The following is an 11,104-nucleotide window of genomic DNA, read 5'->3' as shown; positions in this document are numbered from 1 at the left end:
GTTTAGAACAATGACATCACACAGAAACCTCTTAGTATTACATACAACATCCTATCACTAACAAACTCAACTCTCTTAACTGCTGATATGATTCTCTTATATACAAAAAGAACTTTCACCTAAGGCATCCTAAGGTTCTGAATGGAGGAGACAGCATACAGATATGGAGGGTAGCTGTGAATATATTGAACAAGCAGCTGTGGAAAGCAGAAAATGTGTAGTCCTCCAGGTTTGGGGTTAAGAGTGGGGCTAACAGCTCCTCACCTTAAAAAATAAGCTTGTCACAAAGAGCCTTGGACATTGACAAATTCTTTGGATAAACGAAAATGGAAATAAGATTTTGTATGTGTAATGTAAGAAGTCTGCAGGTTCATTCATGACAGCTGCTAAAGAACTGTCAAAATATGAGTTAGATTTAGTGGGAGTACAGGTCAGATTGGACAGAGGTGGCACCAAACCTTTCTTTCAATTCATAAATCCCTCCCATCAATAATACAAATTTTACAGCCCCTCACATTTCTTTGGCAAAACCTTAATATTGCTTGAACGCCTGCCTGTACCAGTCTTCATGAAACGTGGTATGTATATCATGCTACACGAAGCCATCTTAATGGCTTACTCCTTAAATCCCTTTGATCAGTAATATCAACATTAGAGCCTCTCAAATTGTTGTGGTAATAAATAAAATGTTACACGAATGCCTGAACCAATCATCATGAAACTTGGTATGAATATCATAACACGGGAGATCATCTCAATGGAGTAATTCATAAAACCAGGTGAAACCTTCATAGTGCTTAAACACCTGTACCAGGCTTTATGAAACTTGGTAAGTGTATCAGGCCACATGAAGCCATTTCAACGATGTACATCGTAAATCTCTCCTTCCAGTAATACTTTTGTCTGTAGTTTTATATGGGTGTGAAATTTTGTTACTGATAAGAAGGAAACCACATAGACTTTGGAGCATTTGAGAACAAGTTGCTGAAGAGAATACTTGAACCCAAAAGGGATGAGATAATATGAAGCCAGAGAAAACTGAATAATAAAGTGTTTCATAACTTATATAATTAGAATGATCAAGTCAAAGAAGATCAGATTGACAGGGTGTATAGCACTCATGAGCTGGAAGAGCAATGCATATGGGGTTTTGATAGGAAAGCCAGGCAGAAATAGACCATTTGGAAGATCTAGATGTAGGTGGGAGGATAACACTGAAATGTGTCTTGCAGAAACAAGATACAGTAGAATGACTGAATTCAAGTGACTCATGATAGGGGCCAGTGGTGGGCTCTTGTGAACATGGAAGTGAACGTTGTGGTTTCATAAGATGTTGGGAAATTCTTGAGTATCTCAGCAACTGGTGGCTTCTCAAGGAGAACTCATCTCCATGGAGCTAGTTAGATCTTATAATCATATGTATTCATTTTAAATACTTATATATTTTTTTAGAATATTTACATAATTATAAGTTTTACTTCAAATAATTTTATCTTTATCATGTGTTATACACATACTCCCTGTATATGGTGATAGATCTGATGATCACAAAACATCATGATACATAATGTGCTTTAACATTTGTTTTTCCATGATATTCTGGAGGAACCACATCATAACACTGTAGCTCTCACGATAACTTTTTTCTGTTAGTGTCCTTGCAATAAGTGTGATGATGATGATGATGATGATGATGATGATGATGATGATGATCATCATCATCATCATCATCATCATCATCATTACCATCACCACTACAGTCACCATCATCATCATGTTTGCATATAACCAGAGTAATTACTAAGTTGAATTCTGCTCGTTTTGCTATTAGAACCCTCAAATTGTTTTTAACGATAGAGAATTTAGGGATGGTATATTTTGCATGTGTTCATTCTGTCATTACGTATGCTCTTCCCTTTTGGGGAAGAGTTATTAAAAATAACTCTTATAATTCTCTTCTGCGTTATAAAAACGTTTTTGCTATTAACAGCATTTCCCCAAAAGGGAAGACCATACGTAATGACAGAATGAACATATGCAAAATATACCATCCCTAAATTCTCTATCGTTAAAAACAATTTGAGGGTTCTAATAGCAAAACGAGCAGAATTCAACTTAGTAATTACTCTGGTTATATGCAAACATGATGATGATGGTGACTGTAGTGGTGATGATGATGATGATCATCATCATCATCATCACACTTATTGCAAGGACACTAACAGAAAAAAGTTGTGAGATAGTTGTGAAAGTTGTGAGAAAGTTGTGAGCCCCAAAATATCTTGTCAGAGACTTTTTAGACATTTAAATATTTTACCTTTTTATTCTCAATACATGTACTCCTTGCTGTTGCTGGTAGAAAAAATGAATCTAAATTTATAATTAGCAGCGAGATATATACAATAAATACAAGACAAAGCATTAACTTGTATTTACCTTCGGTTAACTTGACCAAATGCAAGAAAGGTCCCTACTTTATGGGTATAAAGATTTTCAATCATTTGCCGTGGGATATAAGGAAATTGCTATATGATGTTAATAAGTTTAAAGTGGTTACTAAGAATTTTTTTACAGGAATCTTTTTACTCAATAAATGAATACTTTGAGTGGTCTGATAAATGAAATCAAATTTTATTTATGTTGCTGTTTGGGTCACATTTTTATATTGACCTACACACTTATTTTACATTTGTATATTATTTTGCAGTTGTATGTGTATAATGTATCATACTAATGTATTGTTGTATTACTGAATAGGGTGTAATGTCTTTGTATTACAGTATTACCAACTGACAAGGCTGCTTGTTGTACGGCCACTATTGTATCTTATTTTATTGTATGTGGACATCTTCTATATCCTAGGTGATGATCACTGTTATGGATTACTTGAAGAAAAATAAAATGAATGAATTAATGGATGTTTACACTGATAATAGAGGAGAATAATACATCCACACTTCCATTTCTTTTGATACTCCTTCCGAACTTCTCAGATTTACATTTAGAATATATCTCATACATTTATTGTCTTACATATCATATAGTACAATAACAGCATTTCATTCACCATTAAATTTGCTCTCCTTTACATGATTACAGATCATGACTTATGGCTCAGATGTTGAGCACTCAAATTAGCTATTCATAATTTACTAGTTTAAAGTGCCATCCTCATCATCTTGATGTGAAGTACTGGGCCATCTAGCTTATTAGTGTTTCTTGCTATCTCTTAATTGTTGACTGACTGACTGACTTTCAAATTTTCTACAATATGTTCACATCATTCATGATTTATTAGTGTCCAACCTGTAGTTCTGCTCATAAATTTTATTCCCAAAGGATAATGGGTAATAACAAAATATTATTAAAAAATTAATGTTACTGTATTTAATAGTTTTCCATACCTAAGAAACATAATAAAATTAAACCTTTACTGTTGCATTTTACATCCTGAAACATGATAGTAACATTAAGGTATAACTGAGTCATGACTGCTTACTGCACATGTCAAAACCTCAACCTCAATAGCAGTAGCAAAATGAGGCTTGGAATTTATGAGTGAGCTGGCACATGACGTACAAACTCGCTTTACGTTAGTCACTGATGATTTATTTGGGTGGTATTGAAGACAAGTTGTAATGTGTGTAGGTTGTTGGCTTGTCAATCACGCCATGTGTCAGAATGTGCACAAATTGATCTGATCAAGTAGTGTGTGGAACTTCCTCCTCAACAGCTGAAAAATTAGCGGCAAGTTCTCAAATAACATCCCTGCATTGTAGATACATTCATGTTGTGATTTTCGTTTTTTAAATGTCTTTGTTGTTAATTTACAGTCTTCTTGTCATTGTTCTTTTTAAGTTATTTTACAGTGCTGTCAGTAGCCAGGCTACATACTTTCAGCTAGATGTGTTACAAATTAGAAAATATTTGGAAAGAAGAAGTTGTGACATAATGGTGTATTGTTCTGGCACAAAAATATCTCTACCAGGACAGCTGGAATCTTGACCATGATTCGAACGGAGCATCTTCTGAATGTTGGTCAAGAGCATTACCCCTAAGCCAATCCACTTTTTAGGATGTTCTCATTTCTGGATTGTGTTGTGGATAGATATGTAGTTAGGTGGTACCCTTACTCAGTATTCTATGTTCATAATTTTGCCCATCAATTTCAGATCTTAAAATTAATCACAATAACGGAACTTGCCGCTAAATTAACAGTACTGACAACTTAAGACCTTAACAGTAGTTTTATGAGAATAGGTGTAATGTAGCCTGAAGATCATCTTAAGGTCAGAACTTGTAGTTAGAATTGTGACAATATTGTATGTAAGTTTTAATAATTATATACAGGTTTGTATGTGATGGCAAAATATAAACATAGTTACTGGTTACAAGTAGAAAGTTTTCTATGGAATAAAATGACTCGCAGCACCATCCAGCGTGACTGATTTATAAAAGTTGTATTTCAATATTTCATTTCCCTTAACATGTCTCTGTTGGGTTGACCATCTTCAGAAGGACAAGTTTTCTAACCTTAAAAGCATAACAAAACTAATGAACTAAATTAATATTCAACATGGCATCTTATAATTCATTAGGAACAAGCTGTTACTAACTACACCATAATGCAGTGCATATCTTAGAATTATGAAAACATGACTTTTTAAATGATTTATACAGTGCGTACAATCAAGTACGCAACTCCTCCCCGCGACTGCATCCGTTCTGCGGTGGTATGACTCACGGCAAATTGCAGCCGCGGCGCGCACTTGATTGTACGCACTGTATAAGGATGTTATACTGTGAAAAGTGAGTGCTCTCTACTTCCAATAACTGATCTAATGCCCTATGCAGGTAGAGCAGACATAGTTTCCCAGTTCAGTTACTATGCAGCAGAGAAAACTGTCCTTTGGCCACCGGAAAATCTACGTGTAATTCTGATATGATTGTGTATAGTTTCTGCACAGAAGGCACTAGTGCATTATTGCAACTTTCTGATATGATTGTGTATAGTTTCTGCACAGAAGGCACTAGTGCATTATTGCAACTTTCTGATATGATTGTGTATAGTTTCTGCACAGAAGGCACTAGTGCATTATTGCAACTTTCAGTCTTGCCACTGGATTACACTCATAATTACAAACTTGTTTACAATTTTAGTATACTGTTGTGGAATGTACAGCTATAGGTAGTAGTAGTAGCTGTAGTTTTAACTAATTTTTAAATCTAGGTTACACAATCTTTTTGATTTCAGACACCACACAAACAAAATGTAAATTAAAAATAGATGTGTAGGATTTGAAGATTGGGAGTAGGTATTCTAAATTCTGTGATCAGTGATGTGGAAGTGGATGTACTATACTACAGGCCTACTGTTCACTTGCAAAAACATTTGCCGCATGTTGCATAGGATATGAATTAAGTAACATATTTATTTAGTTACATTTGTTACATTTTTTATATAATTTACTCGTTTATTGGTTCTGTATTACAAGAATTGTCAGAACAGCTTTCAGAATGGAAGTGCAGTGAGGTAAAAATGTTTTCACAATGAATGATATCATTAATGCTTTAGACAAAACAAGCTCTCTTCCTCTGCCTCTCTCTGTCAGATTGGCATGACATCACTATGAACTCAGCAAATCTCACAGATGAGATCTGATAATTTGACAGTATTAATTTTGCTGGAGGAATTAATAAGAAGCAAAAAAAGTCTTTCCTGCAAATTGTTACATTTGAGCGGTTCCTAAATGCAAAGTTTGGTTCTATTTGCATATGTAATAGAAGATATGGAGTCAGTCACAGCCACTAACTTGGTTAAATTTCTTCTGTTACTCTGTGAAACTTGAGGAAGCAAAATGTTGAAATATTATCAGCTTTGAAACCTAAATATCAGTGACACTCATTATACACAAATGCTCCAAATGAAGAGCTCTAGTACCCAATAATGGTGCTATCTCTAGGGTATCATGTTGTTGACATTCACAGTTCAAGATCTGAAACAAACAGTAATTTTTGACAACATATCAGTCAAACAAGGAAGTCAAAAGCAGGATGCTTAAGAATATACCTGAGGCTGCGGGAGATGAAGGATACAGTAAATTCAAATGTCGTTGCAAAGACCTAAAGCTTATTGTAGTGAAGTAAGTTTTGAGGATATGAATTTGATTGAATGGACCCAGGGGCTATGTCCAATGGCTGGCTTTGGTATACTAAAATTTTGAGTCCTATTACCAGAGAGTAGATTACTTACTTGGACTTGGTGTAAATTTATCCCTATGCTTAATTAATTAAGCACTATGCCATGAAGACAAGGGGGAGTGGAGGTATAGAATACCCCATTCTTGACCTCAGTACTAAATGCAGATGAGTGGTCAACTTCACGCCCCTGCCACATTTCCCCCAATAAAAGAGGCCTCAGAGTCCACTGAATAGGAAGCTGAGTGGACCCCAAAGCCGCTCTGGAAACCGTGGAATAGAGAAATATTTTTTTACTCATGCAGCAATCAAACCCTGGATATTCGGGTTGCAGCCCGATGCTATACTAATTGACCTATCCTGGCTCTTTAGCTAGCATCTATTTTTTTAATGAAACGCATTTACAAGCAAGTAGTATCAAATAAGTGTACAATCTTCTGTGATATTAGGTCATGTAATCTGGTAGAAATTTACCGATCTGTCAGGAAAGTCCACAGACTACCTATTCAGAGCCGAAGAATAAGCCAAGCAGGCAAGCACTAAGTAAAATAATCCTCTGCTTACTGCTTGCTTGCTTGCTCATTTCAGTTCATTTATTCACCTTCCATAAATCCTGTCGAGCGTACATTCTCATGCGGATGTGGAGATCGTCCTTGTTACAGTCACAACTAAGGATTACAGTTGTCATCCAATAGCATGCACATTTGTATAAAATACTGATAAACATATACAATATAATAAATAAGTTAATTTTAGTAGTAAAAGTAATGGCAAACCTTATACAATTTGTACAGTTTTATGCAAGTCTATTAATTAAAAATGTAATAGTTAAAACATAATGTCATTAATGAGTTTTGTATAACATACATTAATTATATAATAAATTGAAATAAAGACTAGTATACAGTAATATAAAAATTGTATATATCTACAATAAGCATCTAAAAACCAGAACACAGACTGACAACCTTACCTTGTCTTCTTTTAATTGTAAAGCAAGACAACTACTCGCACCTTAAAAAGATTTATAATTAAAATATCGCTTCACTTATTCTTCAACCCTGAAGATGGAGGCAGTATATTCCAAAATGTCGACAGAATTCTACCAGACATTCTTACATCATATCCCAGAAGACCGTGCTCTTCATAGTTACTTCTCTGAGAACCTCAGATCTCACATAACATAAAGTGTTTCACTGAACTGTTAGAGATATACAAGTATATCATTTGGAACTGAAACTGGGTGAAGGGTAACCAATGGAAACACAACAACAATGGTGCTGTCAGACCAAAGCAATCATCAAAAGATTACAGAAACAGGCTGGAATAAACCATCAGTCCATTCAGAGGATGCTAAAGGCGCACCCCCATGAGGTGCATTTGGTGCAGGGCCTATAATGTGACAAAATGATCGTCAAGTGGAGTTCTGAAAGTGGTTCCTGAGTGAGGAAACCCCCAGTGCATGGATGGAAAGACTGAGGAAGGCAAGAAGGAGAAGTGCCAATCTGGATTACTTGGTTGAGTTCTGAATTGAGTACCTCCTGAACACAACACTCAAGTTTTTTGTGCATAAACCTGCTCTATGCATGAAGAATCTGGAGTTTCCCAACTTACCTATAATCAATGAGTACAGCAGTTACCAGTCTGTATTCTCTTGCTGGAAGCTGAACTGGGGGCTATTTTCTGAGTAAAATTGACTGAACCAGTGGCGGTGTCTGCGAATGGACTGATCTTCTTTTACCAGAAGAGGTTTCTCAATGTAAGTCTTGTGATTCCATATCATTATGTCACGTTCAATCTGTGGAGTAGAATTGTGGCATAATCATTTATTTGGCAAAAATAAGGCATTTTCTTACATACATGATTCAGAAAATACAAGGGAAACAAGAAATGTTACAAAATTTAACTTTAATATCTTAAAAGAAGAACCATATGGGAATAGAATGTCAGAATAAATTTTAGAAATTATTCTGTGGAGGTGGAAACTTAAGTAAACTTGCTCAGGATAGGCTCAAGTGACAGGCTCTTTTCAACATAGTAATAAATATACAGATTTCACATGCATGGGGACTTTCTAGATCAGAGCAGTAACTATTAACTTTACAGAAAGACCCTGCAAAAGAGAGACAGCTAATTAATCATATATGGATTGCCCTGGGAATTAATTAAAGTGATGCTGGTGAGTTATGAGAGGGCCTGCACATTTCTAAACTCAGGTAATTTACATGCAGACAATACTGTGAAAACTTTGTGCTTACCATTATAGACTCTCCATACAGGATGAATCTGGCAAAGAGAGAGAGGAAAGGGTGACAATATATACGGTGCACCACTCTCTGTAGAAGGGGCTCAACTGGTGTAACAGTCTGAAGTAATGTCAGTGTTCCAAATGAAGTAGACAGGTACAGTTCGACATAGGCTGGACCAATCTGTAACATGCACCTTTGAATATTCACAGATGCAAGTAAGGTCTGATTTACATGTTTTTGGCTTATGAATTTTTGTATATATGTTGCTGATTTTTTGGAAGTGTGTACTGTCCCCATCTTCACGATTGCAGACAAAGGTTGTATGTGTAGAGATCTAGTAATGTAAAAATGTTCAAGTTGGTAATAGTGATCTATGTATATTCATTTGTTTTTGTTTTGTATAATAATAAAAGTTCTTCTCATCCAATATGGCTCTTAAGTGATATATAAGCAAAACACAAAGAAAATCAACAGGTTATGGGCCCAGATTTGCACAAAAAAGGAAGGAAGGAAGGAAAGAGAAAAAAGGAGAAGACATAAGAAAAAAAAACGAAAAATGGCAACCACAGAGACAGAAGAGATAACGCATCTGCCAAAATTGAAGGACGCCGACTCATTTCCATTGTGGGATTTTGAAATCAAGATTCTGATGCGTGCAAAAGAACTGATAAACATCGTTGATGGCAGCGTCCTGTTAAGTGACCAAGGAAGAGACGAAGAAAATATAAGGAAATGGAAGATGCAAGATGCAAAGTGCCAATACTACATAGTGAGAACGATAGAGAAACATGTGAAGACCCACAATGTGACATGCAGAACCACGAAAGAAATGTACAACACCTTGAAGCAAATTTACCAGTAAGACACCTCTCAACAGAAGTGCCTTCTGCTACAACACTTCTACAACTTCAAGTATGACAAAACTAAGGATATGATGATGAATATAAGTCATGTACAGAATATTGCCTTCAAGCTTCGTCAACTGAACCAAAACATCGATGAAAACATGATCATGACAAAAATAACAGCGATTCTACCAGAAGATTACAAACACTTCAGCACTGCTTGGGACTCAACGGCGACCGTGGACAGAACCCTTGACTGCCCTTGGCAACCTGGTGGCCAGATTAATGTTGGAAGAAGTGAAGTGGATGATGACGACTAAAGAAGAGGAAAGCATAGCCTTTAAGACGGTAACTAAAACCAGAAGTAAAACCCCCTTTCAAGTGTTTCAATTGTAATCAAATAGGTCATGCCCAGATCAACTGCCCCAACAAAGGTAAGAGAAATTGCTCTATCTGTAAAAGGAATAATCACTCTGAAAAGGACTCTTTTTAGAAATAAGGATGATGATACTAGAAAACAGTGTACAATATGTAAGAAAATGAACCATGTTGAAAAGGACCGTTATTTTAAAGATATGAATAAAAGAAGCAAGGTCAATTTTCTAGCTGAAGCAGCAGAAACCCACGTGAGTGATGCAAGTAAAAATGACAAGATGTATGTAGTGGATAGTGGTAGCACATGTCATATGACAAATGTGAAGACTGATTTGACACAGACTAAGCAGTATACTCAATTATGAAGGTAGCAAAAAAAATCAAAGTATGACTGCAAAAGAAATAGGCATTCTGGAATTTAAAGAGTGTAGTTTGAAAAACGTTTCATATGTTCCAGAACTCAGCAAAAACCTGCTGTCAGTTCACTGTATTATAGAAAATGATGGGAGAAGTGTTGTTTACAAAAGAGAAAGTCCAGATATTCAAGGACAAAAATGTTGTAATTGATGGAAAAAAAGGATGAAAACAGATTGTTTGTAATTAACTTTAGTGCGAGAAATGAAGCTATGATGACTCAGCAAGATACAAGTGTAGAGTGGCATAGTAAGCTAGGTCACATAAGTTATGCGAATCTTAGGAAACTAGAGGAGATATGCCAAGGGATACCAGAAAGTGTGAACAAGTGTAAAAATTTTGATATATGTTCAGTTTGTATGCAGGCCATTTGATACAGAAAGAAGTAGGGCTGGAAAGCCATTAGAGATAATTCATAGTTACATGTATGGACCAATTGATCCCACCACTTACGATAATAAGAAATACTTCCTTACATGTGTGGATGATTATACACATTTTTGTAAGATATACCTGTTAGAAAATAAGAGTGAAGTGTATAGCTTTTTGAAGGAATATGTAAATGAAGCTGAGTGTCACTTCAATATGAGAGTGAGAAGAATAAGATGCGACAATGGAGGGGAATATAAGAACAACGCCTTGAGAGAATGTTGTAAGAACAAGGGGACTGTAATGGAATTTACTACACCATATTCGCCACAGCTAAACGGCACTGCCAAAAGGATGAACCATACCATTGTGGAAAAGGCAAGCACATTGATTTTTGACTCAGGTTTAAGTAAGAGAATGTAGGGTGAAGCTGTACTCATGTCTGCATACCTGCTAAACAGAAGTCCAACAGTGACAGTGAATGGAACGCAAGTGGAGAAATTGTATGGTAAAAGACCAGATCTGGCTGGATTGAAGATTTTTGGTTCAGAAGTGTACACTAAAATTCTCAGACCATTGAAAAAGTTGGACAGTCATAGCAAGAAAGGAATATTCGTTGGATACAACACAAATGGCTACAGAATATGGGATCCA

At 35.8% G+C, this 11,104-nt stretch overlaps 1 protein-coding gene across 4 annotated transcripts in view; it reads right to left on the bottom strand.

Moving 5' to 3' along the window:
- Nucleotides 1–5,402: 5,402 nt before the first annotated feature.
- The window catches only part of LOC111867050 (cholesterol 7-desaturase), a 169,845-nt gene continuing 164,143 nt past the window's right edge, over nucleotides 5,403–11,104 (bottom strand). For all 4 annotated transcript variants that reach the window (XM_033752521.1, XM_023856525.2, XM_023856526.2 and 1 more), the window contains 3 exons: nucleotides 8,457–8,627; nucleotides 7,813–7,996; nucleotides 5,403–5,996 (listed from right to left, as the gene is read on the bottom strand). In XM_033752521.1, the coding sequence (XP_033608412.1) occupies nucleotides 7,835–7,996; nucleotides 8,457–8,627 (333 nt within the window). In that variant the 3' untranslated portion in view covers nucleotides 5,403–5,996; nucleotides 7,813–7,834. The remainder of the gene's footprint in view (nucleotides 5,997–7,812; nucleotides 7,997–8,456; nucleotides 8,628–11,104) is intronic.

Source organism: Cryptotermes secundus, unplaced genomic scaffold (assembly GCF_002891405.2).
Source record: "Cryptotermes secundus unplaced genomic scaffold, Csec_1.0 scaffold60, whole genome shotgun sequence".
Classification (NCBI taxonomy): Eukaryota; Metazoa; Arthropoda; class Insecta; order Blattodea; family Kalotermitidae; genus Cryptotermes; species Cryptotermes secundus.
This window is presented reverse-complemented; position numbering and strand designations above follow the sequence as displayed.